Below are 17890 nucleotides of genomic sequence, written 5' to 3' on the forward strand. Positions count from 1 at the left end.
ACATAAGGACGACAAATCCTGAACAGTTTTAATATTTTTAATATTTAAAATTTATCAATATATATGACGAATATATATTTTAGTTATTTTAGTATAAAGACAACAGGGCATGCAATGAAATAGTTCGACACACATCGAAAGGCACCTGAAGATGGCACTTTTGTGCTGAAACATGTAGTGCAAGAGAGAAGAGTAAGGTGAATAAATGTATGCACTGTAAGATGGTCAGAATAAATCATTGGCTCTTTAAAATAGCCAGCAAATTCAAAGATGCCAGATGTGCAGGGGGTACTGGTAGGTTAATTTGGATTTGTCATGCCCAATTCCTGTGACAGCCAAACAATGCAATTTTTAGCTAGCCATTCATATCAACTGACTGCAACTGTTGTTCAATATGTAGATTGTTCTCAAATGTTCAGGGTTTTTTTTTACAGATAGATGCAGCTAAATTTGTTGTCTCCTCATCTGTTCATGGAATCAATCTCATTTTTTCAGTATGAGAGCAACGTTCTGCAAATAAGTGTGTTTGTGTCCATATATGAGGCCAGATATAAAGGTTATTTGTCTTTATGTAAAATTTAGTTAGTATACATTTCTGACACTTGTAGTTAGTTAGTTAGTTATTGGAGAGGGTGGGTTTCCCCATGCACTGAGACCTGTATTGGTCCATTGTGCTTCCTTCTATGATTTATACCAGTCTCTATATCCTACTGGTACTGATGCTTACCATCAGTCCCGATCAGCCAGCGAGACCGGCTCTACTAGCTGAGAGGTATCTATAATGCTTCCCCCATCTACCAGAGGTATTAGAGACTGCCGTTGGGCGGAAAACGTCCATAATTTGGCTCAGTGACCTCCTTTGGAGATACGAGGTTCTTTTATCTGCCGTAAGGCTACGACACAGGACCCACGGCTTAAAGTCCCTCCCGGAGGACTTGTTCCCTGAATTTTTCCGCCCTTAAAAATTCGACGACCTCCGCCGGGTATTTGAACCCGCGTACTACGAGTCATGAGGTGGGAACGTTACCTCTAGACTACGGAGGCCACTTTCTGACACTTGTAAGTTCTTGCATATATGCAAGTTTGTACGTTTTCCATGACTTTAATTTTAAGTATATGCAACATTTCATGCATAACTACACATTTCTACAAGAAAAAAAAATGCTCAAAACTTTTGAGAAATTAATATTACTTTTGGCAAATAAACATGAAAAATAGTGTCAATCAATTAAATAAGTGTATGTGGAAACAATGTTTAACATGAAAATGTGAAGTGGACTATCCTCAGAAGTATTAACAACTGTACTAAACTGTAATAAACACACATATCTGTAAGTTAGACAAATTATATTTCCACTGATTTTAATGGTAATGAGTCAACTGGTTCAAAATACTTAGTGATGCTGTATCAACTGCAGCAGAGGTCACATGAAGATCAATGAGACATAATGGGGTGACTATGAATGATGAATAGCAAGGCACATGTATGGTTGTTGTGAGGGCCAGAATTCTGGAAAGCCAAGGACACCTCAATTCGAATACTTACTGGGAGAGAACTGGACGTCTTACCTTTGACATGCTAGCCTTTTCCCTGTCACGGGGAAACTTCCTATTAACTACAAATGTGATGCCATTAGCCTGCAAAAGGTCCTGCGTATGTGATATGTATTCTGTGTACTTATGTCCATCCTCTGTCAGGGCTGCCACCTGCTCCCAGCCTAGTTTCTGGAACAGTTGTAAGTACACAAACCTGGAAGAAGTAGGCATAAATTTTAAAATCAAATAAAAAATTGACTTTAACAAATTCCAAACATAGAACTTATTTGAAGAAAGCAGTCTTCTGGGATTTGGCACCGTGTATATGTGGTGTTAACTGACGTTTCGGAGGAACGTATCGCCTCCATCTTCAGGGTAGAAGAAAAAATATAAGAAATCTGCAAAGCGAAGAGACCCTGAAGATGGAGGCGATACGTTCCTCCGGAACGTCGGTTAACACCACATATACACGGTGCCAAATCCCAGAAGACTGCTTTCTTCAAATAAGTTCTATGTTTGGAATTTGTTAAAGTCAATTTTTTATTTGATTTTNCTAAGAAATTTAAATGTTCATCTACATAATTATATACAATGTAACTTCATCTCGGATAAACTTTGTTCCCTCTCATGTATGCTTGTTTTACATTGAGACAACAGATGGGAACTAAGCTACATCGTAAATAAGGATAGGACACTAATTAAACGAAAGATAAGTTTAACATAATAGTTATATAAATGTGTGTTACTGCAGATAGCAAATCCTTAAAAACATTTGGGGAAGTACTTCAATTTTGAAGAAATTATCAAATATATGAAAGTTTTTATTTCCGTGTCCTCAAATGTTAACATAAACACATTGTCACGTGTTACTGCCTATACATGGGGTACGGGTTGCTAATTGGATTTACTGAGCCCTTATTACTTGTAAATACAAAGAATTACAATACTACTGCTAATCTGCACACTTAACAAATCACTATAGTACACACGGTCTCAGTCTGTTATAGACCTCCCAAGTCACTACTGGGTAATAGTCTTCACACAGAGATGCATGGTGGTTCTTCTGCTTTGGTGCAAACCCCTCACTGGACGACCGTTGACTCACAACTAACTCATGATGTCAGATTTACTTTATGACTGGCAGTTTATAGACAATCAGGTTGTCTTGGCACCAACCCACTTGTGGCTCTAGACCAGGTGTTCTTTTTTTTTTGCAACTGAACCCTTGCAGTCATAGTCTTCATGTAACAACCTCTCTGTAGAGAGGTGGGTTCATGTCTTATGACTATACCTGGTATTTTGTCAAGTGTACGTATCTCACATATAACATGTTGTTGAAAATTCTTCCCTTTGCACTATATACAAGTCCTTTGTCAGTACAGGCTTTCAAAGCAAATCATGCGTACCTTATGTATCTTTTGGAACCATGGCAGCTTAGTCACTTCAATGGTCTTAAGCTTGACCACTGCCAAGTTAAGCCTCATATATTTTCTATACCTGGCTTCACCTTGTCCTATGCTGCAAACATGTTCATTCTCAAGATTTTGTATTACTTCTGCTTGTTGCTTGCACAATTTCATTACATAATTGGATGCATATGGAAGGCAGAAAGCCAAAGTCAAAGTCATATTACGACTGATGGTCAGTCAGTCAGTCAATAAGTCTTGGTGTCGAGCCCCATCTGGGGCTCATGACCAGATATTTATTACTATTTGACAGTTACAGTCATGTTTTTGTGGGGCGCCCTCTCTGACAAGAGGACGGGTCTGTCTTTGTATATGCTGCTGACACATGCCAGCACAAGCCATGTGCTTGAATGGTGCTATATAGCCTAGAGTCAGACGACACAGAAAACACCGCCTCCAACAGCTCCTCTACTGTTGTGTGATGTTTCAGCGGGAATGTTGCCTAGTGATGGCTCGCTTGTGGATCAAGTCATTACCATGCAAAGGACAATGGTTATATAGTCATGTCATAATATTTTATACAGTGAATATTAAACAAAATATTCTTAAATTTTACATAATGTGATAACGAGTGTTCTAAAGTATAATTTATTATATGTTTGAAAGAAACATGTAATATCTTGCTTTAAATGGATAACTGGGTAAGACTACTTTAGGTAGCTCTTGAGGTTTTTGCTATGCCCAGATATCAGACTCATTATTATTACACAAAGGATAAAGATACTCATTGATAACAAAATATTTCAAAACATAAATAAAAATTGAATACAATGGACAGTTTTACCAACACAGTTTTAAATCATTTTAGCTCAATATCTATTACAATATGTCAATATTAAGTAAATAAATAAATAAATAAATAATCTGCATATGTACTAGGTTTAACTTTATACAAAGTGTCATCCAAACTGTTCAATATGGGGCAAATTAAGTTTCATCAATGAGAGGAGTACAGTACTGAATTTCAGCCAGAGTGGAATTTCATCATTCATAAATGCAGGCAATTATACTGACTTGTACTGTGTATTCTCTCCAATTGTCCTAAAGAAGTAAGGGTACTTGCTGCGGTCAGAGAAGGTTGATCCCTCAGCACTATAGCTGATTACCACTGTGCGGAAGTGCTTTGTGACCCCAGCCAGAGGCTCCACTGTGTCAGAACATGCTGGACCTGCCACAACACCCATTGAAGTACTCATAACCAGATGTCTCACTGAAGATGTGTTGATTGCAAAACTCAATCACATGTTCAAAAATAAAAAAAAACTACACTATTTATGTTGGCAATAAATTTCTGCCTGAATAATTGCTCTATTATCCACATAGAAGTAAAACATAATAAAAACTGTATTAATATTGTTAATTGTTAATTGATTAGACATAGGATTTCAATTGGTAACTGGATTTATTGTACTCTTACAACTCATAACTACATGCAACAATAACATTTTCTCTGATCTACACACTTAACAGTTCACTGTGCAATGCACTAAGTCTTATATGTCTTCATTAGGCGTTGCTACACAACGGCTTCCAACAGTGGGGAATCCTCCACCTCCCATGTCTCCGCCAGAGGCAACTGTCTCACAACCTCACATTCGTTGTAGCTGGGAGTCAGAGGGTCAGAGTCAGAATTACTTTATGACAGCAGTTTACCACCAATCAGTTTGACTTGGTACCAAGCCCCTTGTGGCTCATGATCAGAAACTCTTTTTTAACTGAATCCTCATGTAACATCCTCCCTGAAGAGAGGAGGGGGTTGTCTCTTATGAATAAGCTTCGCCTTTGTCAAGTGTGGATACCACACATACAGGATAAGTTTGAAAATTCTTCCTTGCTACTAAATACATGTCCTCTGTCGGTACAGGCTTTGCAAAGCACATCATGCCTACCTTATGTATCTTATGCTACAGTGGCAGCTTAGTCACTTCAACAATTGTAAACTTGACCACTGCCAAGTTTAAGCCTCTTATATTTTCTATGTCTGGCTTCGGCTTCAGCTACACCAGGTTCATGTTCACTCTCACGATTTTGTATGACTTCTACATGTTACTTGCACAATCTTGTTTTATAATCGTATACATATGGAAGATTGAAAACCATCTGAAAATTGCACACAGGAGTGCACCTTGAAAATTTTCTAATGATGCGGGCACTGCGATTTCAAGAGATAGGCGTCTGCATCTAATTCAGAGTCAAGTATTAGATTTATTTTCTACTTGATAAATTCTATATATTCTCTTCCCTATTAAGGGGTTATTTGTTATTGTAGTACAAATGTTAACATTGCAATAAATAAAAAAGTATATTCTTTAGAACCTCTTCCAATTTTCTATGACGTTTCTAAGAATACAAAACTCTAAATAATGACAATACTAAATAGTGCCCTCATTATAATTCATGAAGGCACCAGGATCGTACGAAGTGGAAACACCCCACCTGCAGTTCTCAGAGAGAGACTGGTGTAGTGATAAAAATTTCAGCTGAGTTATTGGCTATTACATTAATTCTTTCCGGCTTAATTTCTTGGCTGTTATATAGTATTGTAACATTTATCATGTTTTGGAACAGTCACTGTCAGGAGCCACTTAAACTATTGATGTCAGTTTGGTTTTATTCGCTACTATTTCACACTCAACACATCACCCAAGAGGAGAATTAGACACAGATTTGGGAAGTGCTGTGGCTTGCTACTTAGATCAGTGCTAGTTACAATAGGAGAACAGTGTAATGGTATACAGTGGAAGAGTAGTGAACGAAAACAAGCTAACATAAAGATCTTAAATGGCTACTGACAGTTAGACACTAATTGTTTCAAAACACAATAGACGTTACAATACTGCTTAAGTACCATATGCACTGACAGTAATTATATTCCTTCTTATTTCATCCCTATTTTACATAATTTTGAAAGTCCAGCTGTTACATTTAGGTACTATTTCATTTACATTTCACAGAAGTAATTGTTTCTGTTTGTGAGCTCTTTTACCATATTTCTCTACAGATGCAATTGAAATCTCTTCCATGCATATATCTGCTGATTTTATCATTATTATAAAATTCAAATAAGCTCCACAGTATTAAATTTTAACATCTTACCAGGTCTAGGACTCTGAGCAAATTGTATCCTCTTATTATTTACCAGTTCTCTGGCCTTTCTAACTATGTAATTTGATACAGCAGACTCATTTCTCTTACAGTCCAGGTCTGTGGAAAATGGTCAAAATTTGTACCTGTTCACTTCTCTTGGTATTGGATTTAAATTTACTTTCAACCGTATTATGACTTCTGAATGAGACCCAGAATGTGTATCTTCTTCACTTTTACTTGCTGACAAGTGTAAAATTCTGTTTTAGTGTAGTTGTGATTTGCTGAACGTGAGTCTTAGCATACTTCCTTCTCACTCGCATACTAATTAGTCGTACTTGAGATATAACACAGTACACCACAAAGTGAAATGTTCATGAACCATTCTGTTATTGCTCAAACACTCCTAAATAATTCACTTCAGTAATTCAGAATCCTAAATTCCACAACAGCACAACTGAATGAAAACTTATTGAAATGCTATTGTTTCACATGAGGAAAACAGAAGCTCCCCCCCCTTCACATAAAAACATACTGTTAACTTGCAGTTTCTAGAAAACACCAATTATGACCTGTTTAAATTTTTCAAGTTCTGCATTTGTACTGCGATCTGTGGGGAGAACTAATTACACTCCCTCTAAATCATAAACAACTTCTGTCCTACCATCTGTTGAAAGAGAGCTTTTTTTTATGGCTAGTGGGGTGGGACTAAGTCCCTTGTACTGTGCCCACTTCTGGCCTATTGTACCAGCCCCAGATGACAGGTGAGGGTGATTGTGGAGCAATTGGTGGAATGAAGATTGGCAGGGGAAACCACAGTACTCAGAGAAAACCTGCCCCAGTGCCACTTTGTCCACCACAAATCCCACTTGACCAGACCCGGGATCGAACCCGGGCCGCCACAGTGGCAGGCCAGCAGTTAACTGCTTCAGCTATGGTGTGGCCTGAAAGAGAGCTTAATAAGATTTCCATAAAGGCATACCTGTACATGCGATGACTTGTGTTTGTGTTTAATAACTAAGTAGCAAATACAGTGAGGCTTGTAGACCCGTTACTAGGGCACTACAGCGAAACAAACAACTTGACAATGACCCATAAACAGCATCAAAGGAACGGTTTTTCTCTGCGATCCATCCTGCTATATTATAAACAGGACAATTAGTGACGAGTGAGTTCAGCCAGTCAGTGGAGTGCAGTCATTTGGTTGGTTAGTGACTGAGTTGAACTGAGTTCAGTTGTTGGTAAGTTTGGTGAGTTAGTTAGATAACCGTTTGGGTTCACTTGTTGTGAGGTGTTGCTGTGAAAAGCTGACAGCTGAGGCCAGGGACAATTTTGGAACCCAAAGGAAGAGGAACGTCCACTGTTGAAGCTGCTACATAGCAATGGTTAGTGAAGAGTGTAGCAGACTGAGAAGACCTAGTGTGTCCTACAGCAGCTCTTCTCAACCTGTGGTCCGCGATGATGGGACAGGTAGTCCGCAAGCAGACTTAAATTAAATTATCCAAACAAAACAAATTAAAATTAAAAAAGCAAGTAAAAACTGTTGAAATAAAAAGGATACTGGAAAACACAAGCTTTATAAATTCCATAAACACTTCAATGACCAGACAAGAATCCGGTACTTCCAGGGTATTAGGGTGTGATTGCATTGTCACTAACTTCACAGGAGTGACCCTGCCGATAATTGGTAGCTGCAGAAAGATGGCTAATAAAAGAAGGGTGCAGTGAACAACATTATGATTTTATTGCTCTGTCTTTCCCTTGCTGTTTTGTTAGATTTAAAGTAAACATCCACATTTCAACCAATTGGTTGTCGTCTATTGTTATTTATTACTGAAAGTATACGCTCAGTATATCTTCATAAGTGCTAAGTGATAGTTTGACAAAGTGTGTCGTGAGTTAACTCCAGTTAACTCCGTAAATAATGCCTCCTATTTTTTGCGTTAATATGTAACGTCTGAGATGGATGTTGGTGGTGTTGTAATAAAGGTTGAACCTTCCTGCCAATCTACTGTTAGTTTGGTTGTCGTGCGACACACAGCGACAGCAGAGCAGTCTACCAAAATGGTGTCTGACATAGTAGTGAGTATGAAACACAGATGTGTTATTGAACTTCTCACTGCCGAACAAATTGTACCCATTGACATCCATCGACACTTGCTAAAGGTGTACGGAGACAATACAGTGGAAGTCAGCACAGTGAGGCGGTGGGTAGTGAGTTTCAACAGTGGAGAAAGTGAAGTGCATGACAAGCCACGCCCTGGGTGTCCCTGCTCAGCTGCCACTCCTCACAATGAACAGCGCCTCATCCATACAGATCAGCAGATAATGACCAGGGACTGTCAATTCTGAATGCTACAAAACGACACTGACTAAGCTGAAAGCCCGCATTTCCCGAGTCAGGCCAAAGAAGCAGACAACCTTTTGCTTATAACACGATAATGCTAGACCCCATACCAGTTTGGCAACCACTGCGCACATTGCAAAGTTTGGCTGGACTGTCCTACCACATCCGCCTTATAGCCCCGATTTAGCACCTTCAGACTTCCATCTCTTTGGGCCTAAGAAAGATGGACTACGTGGGCAACATTTTCCAGACAACGATGCTGTCATTGCAGCTGTAAGAAAGTGGCTAGCCTCTGCTGGTTCAGACTTTTACAGGCGCAGCATACAGGCTCGTGTTCATCGCTGGCAAAAGTGCATAATGAATGGTGGTGATTATGTGGAAAAATAACTGTAAGTAGCTGAAATCTTGCTCTATTTAACTGCATTATTATGCTTTCTGTATCTATTGTAGTTTTCTTTAAAAAAAAATAGGAGGCATTATATACAGAACGCTGTAATATATTTTTAAGAAACATTTTTAATAATGCAGAAGTGGCTTACAACAGGGACTTTGAAAAGAAAAGCAAACAAAACAGGTGATGCTAACCCTGACTGTGATATGCATGTTGTAATAGTAAGTAAATGTGATATTATTAAAGCCGAAGAAGCAAGCAGTTCAAAGAAAAATACACGTACAGTAAGAAATATGACAGTTCATATTTGGAATTTGGCTTTGTTTGTCTGTTGGTTTGGCATGTTTGCTCTCACTGTCTCTACAGTTTCAATTAGTGAATACTAACTTCTGATGAACTCTTACAAATAGCAGTGTTGCCTGCAACATTCCATTCCCTAACTGGTTCAAATGACTAAAAGCAAATATTTCTTTACCATAAAATTCAAAAGGTATATTTCATGATACATCCTTTCTATACACCATACCTTCACGTTCTTCATGATCAATGTCTGCAGATAAAAATCTATTACTGCAAAGCTAGTTGCACTACAAATATCACACCGTATGCAGCAGATATTATTTTTCTCTTCATTTCGTTAAAGAGTTGCACGTACAATATTTCGAAATGTTTATTGTGTCTTCATGACACAGGATGAATGCAGTTAAGATGGAAGGACCAGCATACTCTTCAAGAAGATGGAACAGACCACACATAGAGCAACTGAAGGAGGAGGAGGAGGGAGAGGAGGGGGAGGGAAGAGGAGGGGGGAGGAGAAGAAGAAGAAGAAGAAGAAAATGATGATGACAACACCTATGATGCTGACATTGATGACAATGATACCTATGCCGATGACACCAACAACGATGACAATGTTCACAAGATCTATATTTTATTATCATAAATAAATATTTGTGATATGTGAAGGTTTGGAGACATCTTGTCCAATTCGATTTGAACTTCATGTAAACATATGCACTAAAATTAAATTTACATAACAAAATTTTGTATGGACAATCAGTACCTAATTTACGAGACATCTGTTTAACAATTTTGGTTATGAAACATAAGGACAGACTCATTATTATGAATCCACTATATGTCCTCTAAGTTAAGAAAATAAGGGGGAAAAAAAAGAAAGGGTGGTTAATATTGTTAGTCACACACTGGCTACATATGTTGTTTGAAATACATTCCTCACCCAAAATGCCCACCAGCTTCTTGTACACACTGAACAACACATAGTAGATGAATGTGTTCATAACAGCCTCTGCTTTACATTCTCCATTGTTCACCTTCATTTTCAGGTTGTAGTCCCGTAGAATAGTGTCATTTGCATTCACAGCCTCCAGTGCCATTTCAGCAGCTGAAATCAACAAAAGGCATTAGAGTCAACAAACCTAATTGACAATTTTGATAAATAAAGTTGAATTAACTGTATTGGTTATTGTCAGGTGACAAAACATTAAAGAAACTTGAAAACTAAACTTAAATATGTCAGATGTAAAATTGTAACAGCGGTGACTATAAAGCACACTGTCTCCTAGGATGTGATACCAACTTGTCTTAAAGGAGTTTACCAACATTTCAAAGAAACATCGGTAAACTACCAGAAAACAAAACATGGTGTCACAGCTCAGAAAAGAGTACTCTTCAAGCTTAAAGTATTTTAACCTTTCCTCCATTATAGAAAAAATGATAGTATCATCATGAGTTCTGTTGTAACCGTTCCACTGCTATGCAACTTATTTAATTTAATCAACTTTATTAATTTGTAAGCTTAATTGTTCAAAATGAAATGCAGTTAACAAGGGTAGTGAGACATAGGTCAATTTTTGTATGTAAGGGTAAGCAATCCCCAAGCTTACAACAAGAAACAGGAAGACACCCGTCAAAGGTTTATTAGTGAAAGTTGCGTTAAAGAATAGAGTAAAGAAATCTTTTGTAAATTCAATACTTGGCAGTTTGTGCATGCCATAACTTAAAAAGAGTGAAGTTTTTAGGGCCCAAGCGACGCTTAAGCATTTGTCACTTTCTGACAGAAATACGTTGGAGTCAAAAATCCTTAAACCCTTGAAAGCCTTAAATGGAGTGGAGGAATATATAATTAAGATACTCCTATTTTTCAAAATTAGCCAATCACTAAAATTTAAGGGTGTGACAGGGCAGTGACGCTGGTGAAAGCAGGAATTGAATGTTTGAGGAAGCGTCATGTTTTAGCATCAGTCAGAAAGGGGGACTCGTGAGAAACAGACGTAAATTCGGAAACCGGGAGTTGAAAGAAACAGACGTAAATTCGGAAACCGGGGTCGTTAGAATTAGCCGCAAAAAGTTACACACCGGGCTCCGAAGCAGTTAGACATAAAGGTTACTGACATTGAAACTGTATCAAAAGTGGTTAAACAAGTGTTCAATATAATTCGTCCAAACTTGAGATGTGCTTGTGATTTGTGTTGTTTAATTTATTCCTTTTCTGAGTTGTGGCCCGTTCAAGGCTCTGAGATAAGAGGTACTCAGCTCTACCAAATCAACAAAACCCCCTCCTTTAAAATAACCCTGAGATAAATTTAGCAACAAGAAAGAAGAACCTACTAGAGGCGACCCAGCGTGAGAAGAAGGAAGGAGGTGAGGACTGTAGAATTATGAAGTGGTATTTCCTCTGCATCAGATATGAGTATAATGGTTATTCTGCCACGATTTGGTCTTGTGAAATTAAGTGGAATTTTTGGCACATCAGATATAATGGTTATGCTACCATGATTCAATCTCCAGGAGTTAGGTGAAGGTATCTCTGCCATACCAGATGTAATGGCTATACTATGAGAAGACAGTTTTCTAGAACTGTATAATGAAATTTTCTCCACATCAGATATTGTTTATATTGCTATGGTGCGATAAACAAAGTATCATTTGTGAAAACTGGGTCTGCTACATGAGAGTGAAGTTGGCACTAATTTAGAAGGGCTTCATATTCTGCATTCTACTCCTTACAACCTGCAACACTCCTCACCTCTCACTATTCCCTTGGCAGTATAGGTGGAAACACTGATGGGGAATATCCCTCCAATGTATATCACATTCTTCTCATCACTTGTTGGAATCCATGGTTTCCAACTTACTTTGTTTTCTACTAGCCATTCACAAGCAATCTTTTCCACAGCACCAGGCTGCTGACTGTACCGTGCCAGCAAGTCTAAATAATTATCACGTGAGAAGGACATCTTTTGGACAGCCTGCAGAACATAATTTAATTGATGTGCTGTTTGGTAGATATTTTCTGGCTTATACAGGACAGACTACTGCCAAAAGCATACAATTTTATAAATATGATTTTCTTTGAAGTGTAAATAAGACTAGAATTGTTGCAAAAGATCATGACTTAGAATGTTGTTTACTTTTCATTGATTGGAGCATGAAAATCATTCAGTTATATGAACATAAACTGCTGACAAACTTAAGGTGAAACATTTTGATATAAAAAAGAAACCTGATAGAAATGGAACTGTCACAATACATTCCACCGATTAAGGTCTCATTTACCTCATACGCGGGTTTGGCTCCCACCTCTAGCCGTGACCACACCAGTTTCACAAGACGATGGAGCTCATACTTGCAGCCGACATTCTGAGAAGTCTGCAAAGTCTCACATGGAGGAAAAGCAACACTCATGAACTTGCTGTTGTCCCACATTGTGATGGGGCTTGGCATGTGACTGAGAAGAACAAGAGAATGATTTGTCTTCTCATTCAGGTAGCTGGCTGTCAGAGTGTCAGGAAGCCACTTCAGGTTAGGACCTACCCATATGACCCGCACAAACAGTTTCATCTCCAGAATGTGCTGCACCACAAAGCCTGTCTCATCTAAATACACACCAGAGAATGATTACTGAGGAGAACAGCTGTGGCTCACATGTCTACGTATGTATCACAGGATGACTAATGATGACCAGGAAAGAGACTAATTCATCTAAATGGCCATCATATAAAGGTTATTTGGGAAGCTGAACTGTGACTAAACTATCTTAATGCACATTACAGCATGATTATTTCTGAGCAGGACTATATTTGAAACAGTACGGGTTCAAAAGATTACAACACTCACCAGGATGGCCTGCCAGCAGGACTGCACAAGAAGTGTTGCAGTGGGTGGGTGTGAATATGCCTGTGGTGCAGAAACTTTCCTCGCAGTAGAACCTGCTAACCAACATGATATACAACTTTGAGTTTCAACTGACCCTCCAACATCACAACTCCTTCAAGTCCATTCAGCACTTACTTATCTGTAGCACTGAGCCTTGCAAATGACTGTACATAATTGAAGTCCCTGTCACTCATGCTGAACAAGCTCGCAGTGCTCTCATCTGCAAATATGCGCCAGTGGTCCATGCCTGGTACCAGATATGCCAATGGCAATGGCACAAACCACCCAAACCTGCAACAAACGAGGTCAATAGTGGGGCTCCAAATTGTACTACTTTAGCCAACTTCAACTAGCTTACCTGCCTGCAGGAGCCACCGCTCCACAGTCCTTTACTTGATATGCATTTGTGAACTCAATGAGGTTGGTGTCAGGGGCAATCCACACTTCCAGGTTCACCATTGATGAAGGAACCCTGAAACAGTGCAACCCAAGCTGCTATTATAACACAGTGAGATGCACAAGGAGCATAACTGAATGTCCACAATCTGCCACTCACGTCAGGCTGGTGAGTGGCCCACTCAGTCGCTGCACTATGTGGGTGATATTGAAGTGGTCATCCTCCTCCACTATGGTAACAGAAGAATATCCGAGCACTTCCTGCAGGAAGAGTTTGAAGACTGCAGTGGCCAGGCGGTGTGTGACCCGTCCTGACACCTCCAGCCTTAAGTCCAGCATCTGCCCATCAGAGTAAAAATACCGCTTTGGGTTCACTTCTGCAATCAAGATCAGTGAAATGGTGACTTACTATCATATGCTAGAGCTCATACACTCACAGAATCAGTTTGCACGTCCCCAATATGCAACTCACAAACCTACAAAACTGGTTCCTGAATATTTCATATGTCAGTGAAGCAACCAGATTAGACTCACAACTGAAACTGGTTAATACTGACTTGATATCTTGGTTAGGTACTGGGCTTGAGCACGCGGACGCATGCATGGACGTGCACGCAAACACACACACACACACACAACACTGGTTCAAACTAACCTGGATTGTCAGTAAGGCTTACATGCTGTGACTGAACTAAAAAGAACACTGTACTGAGTTTGACCCACCTGGTGTGTCAGTGAGACATCTGGACTGGGCTCTTATCACAACCATGAGTCCTGCCAGCAAGTGGTACAGCTGCATCCTAACCTTCAACAGATACTAGCATGAGCCACACCAAAACAGTATAAATATGAGGATAATAGTATTTTATGACTTCTTTTGACAAGCTGAATGCAGCAACATGAACAGTTTTCATCATGGAAGTACTTTCTTTAGATAATGCCCACTGTTTGGATAAGATAAGGTAGCTTCATAGGGTGAGTGTCTTTTCCTATTAAAGTAAATGTAAAGGAGAGCTATTATGTGTTCTGAATACCAGTTTCATCTACAAAATATTGTTTATACAAACACTGAAAGTAGTTACTATAGGATTCTGACGATGGTCAGAGTTGATCACTGGATTGAGTGACTGAGGCTAGCTCTTTCTAAGGGACCCAACTGAATAGGTGTTTTCCTTTTTCCTTCACCTGAGGACGGAAACAGATCCAGTTTCCGAAATGTCGTGTTTTTATTTATCTTAAAAACCAGGACGATGGATAAAGTCCAAAATCCTAACATATCAAACACTGAAAGTGTCCAAAAAAATGCTTTCATTATATTATTAGATTTCTGTCACACTTGTTTTGAATTAAGGGAATATTTTTGCTTTTCTCATTGCAAATAAGAGCTGTTCCAGAGCCTGAATTCCCATTTAGCCTTTCCCCAAACTCTATGACAATGCAAATTCTACTTACTTTAATTAATTTTAAGTTTTGGCAAAAGTTATTAAAGGTGTGTATTACCGTGTGGGTTTCATTCGCTTTACTCATATTTAATGCACACATTACCTAAGGACTTAACTGATTTTTGGATATATCTTGTGATGTTTTAACATGACAGAAAAATATCTTTATTATAAATTATGAGTCCATAGGGCACATATGTTCTGCCTTATACAATATTTGCATATAACTAATTTCAAGAAAATCACTAACATAATTGCAATTAAGTGTGCACAATAAAATATATAATGTTCAAGCTCCTGCTATCATCCTGTCATATAGCTTATCTCCACTTTTTTTTTACAACATACTGCATAGACAGCACACATATTCCACGTATAAAAAAAAACTGCCCTTTAAAATGGTCCAAAGGCAAAATCCTTATTTTTGTTAATGTCAGCTTGGAGGCCTTTACTAATGAAAGTGACTGATACACAACTGCAGCAACACAAACTTATTACTCAAACTGTTTACTAATCCTAATGCATGCACTGTGATATTTTAAGGAAGAAATACAATCAGCACTCACTTTATGAACTACCAGTATACAATCTGATTTGAATGTAGTATCATCATGAGGTGTACGCTTCATTTATGCAACCATCAATGATGTGCTGTAGGAATAGAACAATTGCTTAAATATTGGCTGATGTTAGTCTATTTTTCACAGGAAAGTTAACTAGATGCTGAAGGTGAGGGCATTTTAGTATTCTTTTAAAAGTATTAATACTTACTAAACAAATGATCTATTACTATATCCAGGGCATAGAAAAAATTAAACGTTGCATTACATCTCTCACTGATCTCATTTAACATCCACCACATAATCTCTAATTGCCGCTTATAAAAATAATTGTATAAACTGTGCCCTCCATCCTGAACTTCTAGAAAAATGAGACCCAAAAAGGAGGAAACATACAAGATATTAAAAGTATAACTAAACATTGCTCCCTCTACATCAATACAGACCCACAACTCTAAGGTGAGTCATAAAAATATTCTTAAATAACGTAAATGTGAGTTTGAAAGCAAATTTTCTACCAGTCCCCTTGGAAAAAATCCCAGCAGCAACCATGCGTGGCTATGGGTGAGTAGACTTAAGTCAGGTTTCTGAAGCCCTAGGTGACAAACACTGTGAACTAGGATACTAAAAAACATTAAAACCTACAGGTTGTGCATAAGAGATGGTTACAACTTGTAATATGAACCATGCACTGACACTAACCTAACTACAAACTAGATTCCACTCTGCTCTATCAAGATAACATGTCTGGTGAACATTAGGTTCATAAAGTGAGGTTGATTATTGTAAATTGTTGCATATAAGATATGTAAATTATTTTTGTCTAAGTAATGAGAATTATTAACTTCATATCGTATGAATGTAAAATTANCAATTTTTATGATTTATCACCATGACCACTGACATCTTGTGTAGGTATAAGTAATGAGAATTATTAACTTCATATCGTATGAATGTAAAATTAATGAGTCACACTTGATCATACGAAATTACTAAAATATGTTTAACTGGTAAACACTTCCATCAATGGGTATGTGCTCCTATTTTCAACAAAACATGTAATGAATGATCACAGTGACTGACACTGGTGGTGGAGCCAAAGAACATTGGAGGACACAATCCCTTCTCATATACTAGACATGATGTTCTCTAAAACACTGGGAAATTATCTAATAAAGCAAAATTCTCATAAAAAATAACATGGAATCTGCAATTTTGTCTTCTGTTATCAATATTTAACATATTCTATCATTTATGTTCAGAATTAAATTAAATAAATTTGAGGAAAACTGAGTAAAGTACAAGTGCCCCATTGAAGACAGGGAAGCACTCTAAGATCCGTTCTCTGAAAAATGCCCATTAAGCTGTAACAGGTGAACAGAATGTTATCACTCCAGTATTTGCCTATTAAAAAGTGTAATACTCGTATATTGTTAAAATTGCCAGCACTGCCTTTTAAATATACTGTTAAAATTCCCAATTTTTCTTTTAAAGTAGAATTCATAGGGCCTTTAAAAATTAAAATTTTAATGAAATGACCCTACTATATCCCACACTTCTCCACACCCTTGGAATCTGACTGTTCACTTCCTCTAAACATTGACATACAAATTGAAACCTGCCTACATGTCTGGTGAACATATAAATAGATATATGACAACTTATCTACAAGCTGCCATGAATAGACTACATTTCATTTTCAACACCTCCCTCTTGCAGGAACTATTTCTTTGTGTCTGAATTGTCTTTGTAGGTGTGACGCCAAAGGCCACGTTGATAATTATGTCGGCTTTGTTGGCCTGTGAGCCTTAGTAATTTAACCAAATAATTAAAGCTCTTTATTACTGTAAGATTTGAGGTCTTCACGGCGGTGACTATGAAGATAGCAGTCTTCTGGGATGTGGCACCATGTAGATGTGGTGTTAACCGACGTTTCGGAGGAAAGCATCGCCTCCATCTTCAAGATAGAAGTTACAATAAGAAAATCCTGCTTGTACCGGTTCTCACGGACTCTTCGCTTGTGGATTTTCTTATTTTTCCTTCTACCCTGAAGATCGAGGCGATACGTTCCTCCGAAACGTCGGTTAACACCACATCTACATGGTGCCACATCCCAGAAGACTGCTATCTTCATAGTCACCGCCGTGAAGACCTCAAATCTTACAGTAATAAAGAGCTTTAATTATTTGGTTAAATTACTAAGGCTCACAGGCCAACAAAGCCGACATAATTATCAACGTGGCCTTTGGCGTCACACCTACAAAGACAATTCAGACACAAAGAAATAGTTCCTGCAAGAGGGANCTGCACGTGTCTGACGCAGAACTTCAGACAGAACGTACACTAATCATTGGTTAGAACTTTTTTTACACTTCTCACCTTTGATGTCGATTCACAACACTTCACACTAACAACACGACCCGGCACGTCAACATACTAGCCACTATACAATTATACAACCACAATGAAACTTCGATTACTGATCCCTG

General features: G+C 38.2%; 1 protein-coding gene across 18 annotated transcripts in view; it reads right to left on the reverse strand.

The window, feature by feature from the left end:
* LOC111869462 (gamma-aminobutyric acid type B receptor subunit 1) overlaps positions 1-17890 on the reverse strand; it is a 61373-nt gene that overhangs the window by 36852 nt on the left and 6631 nt on the right. For 3 of the 18 annotated variants that reach the window (XM_023861014.1, XM_023861015.2, XM_023861010.1), the window contains exons 2-11: positions 14123-14204; positions 13560-13776; positions 13362-13475; positions 13139-13294; positions 12965-13059; positions 12404-12723; positions 11874-12096; positions 10065-10229; positions 4017-4170; positions 1570-1750 (exon numbers count right to left, since the gene is read on the reverse strand). In XM_023861014.1, coding sequence (XP_023716782.1) covers positions 1570-1750; positions 4017-4170; positions 10065-10229; positions 11874-12096; positions 12404-12723; positions 12965-13059; positions 13139-13294; positions 13362-13475; positions 13560-13776; positions 14123-14198 — 1701 coding nt within the window. In that variant the 5' untranslated portion in view covers positions 14199-14204. Of the gene's footprint in view, positions 1-1569; positions 1751-4016; positions 4171-10064; positions 10230-11873; positions 12097-12403; positions 12724-12964; positions 13060-13138; positions 13295-13361; positions 13476-13559; positions 13777-14122; positions 14205-15407; positions 15495-17780; positions 17885-17890 lie in introns of those variants that run through there. The other 15 variants (XM_023861017.2, XM_023861004.2, XM_023861016.1 and 12 more) reach the window with 11 other exon arrangements.

This window comes from Cryptotermes secundus, unplaced genomic scaffold (assembly GCF_002891405.2).
Source record: "Cryptotermes secundus unplaced genomic scaffold, Csec_1.0 scaffold1765, whole genome shotgun sequence".
Lineage (NCBI taxonomy): Eukaryota > Metazoa > Arthropoda > Insecta > Blattodea > Kalotermitidae > Cryptotermes > Cryptotermes secundus.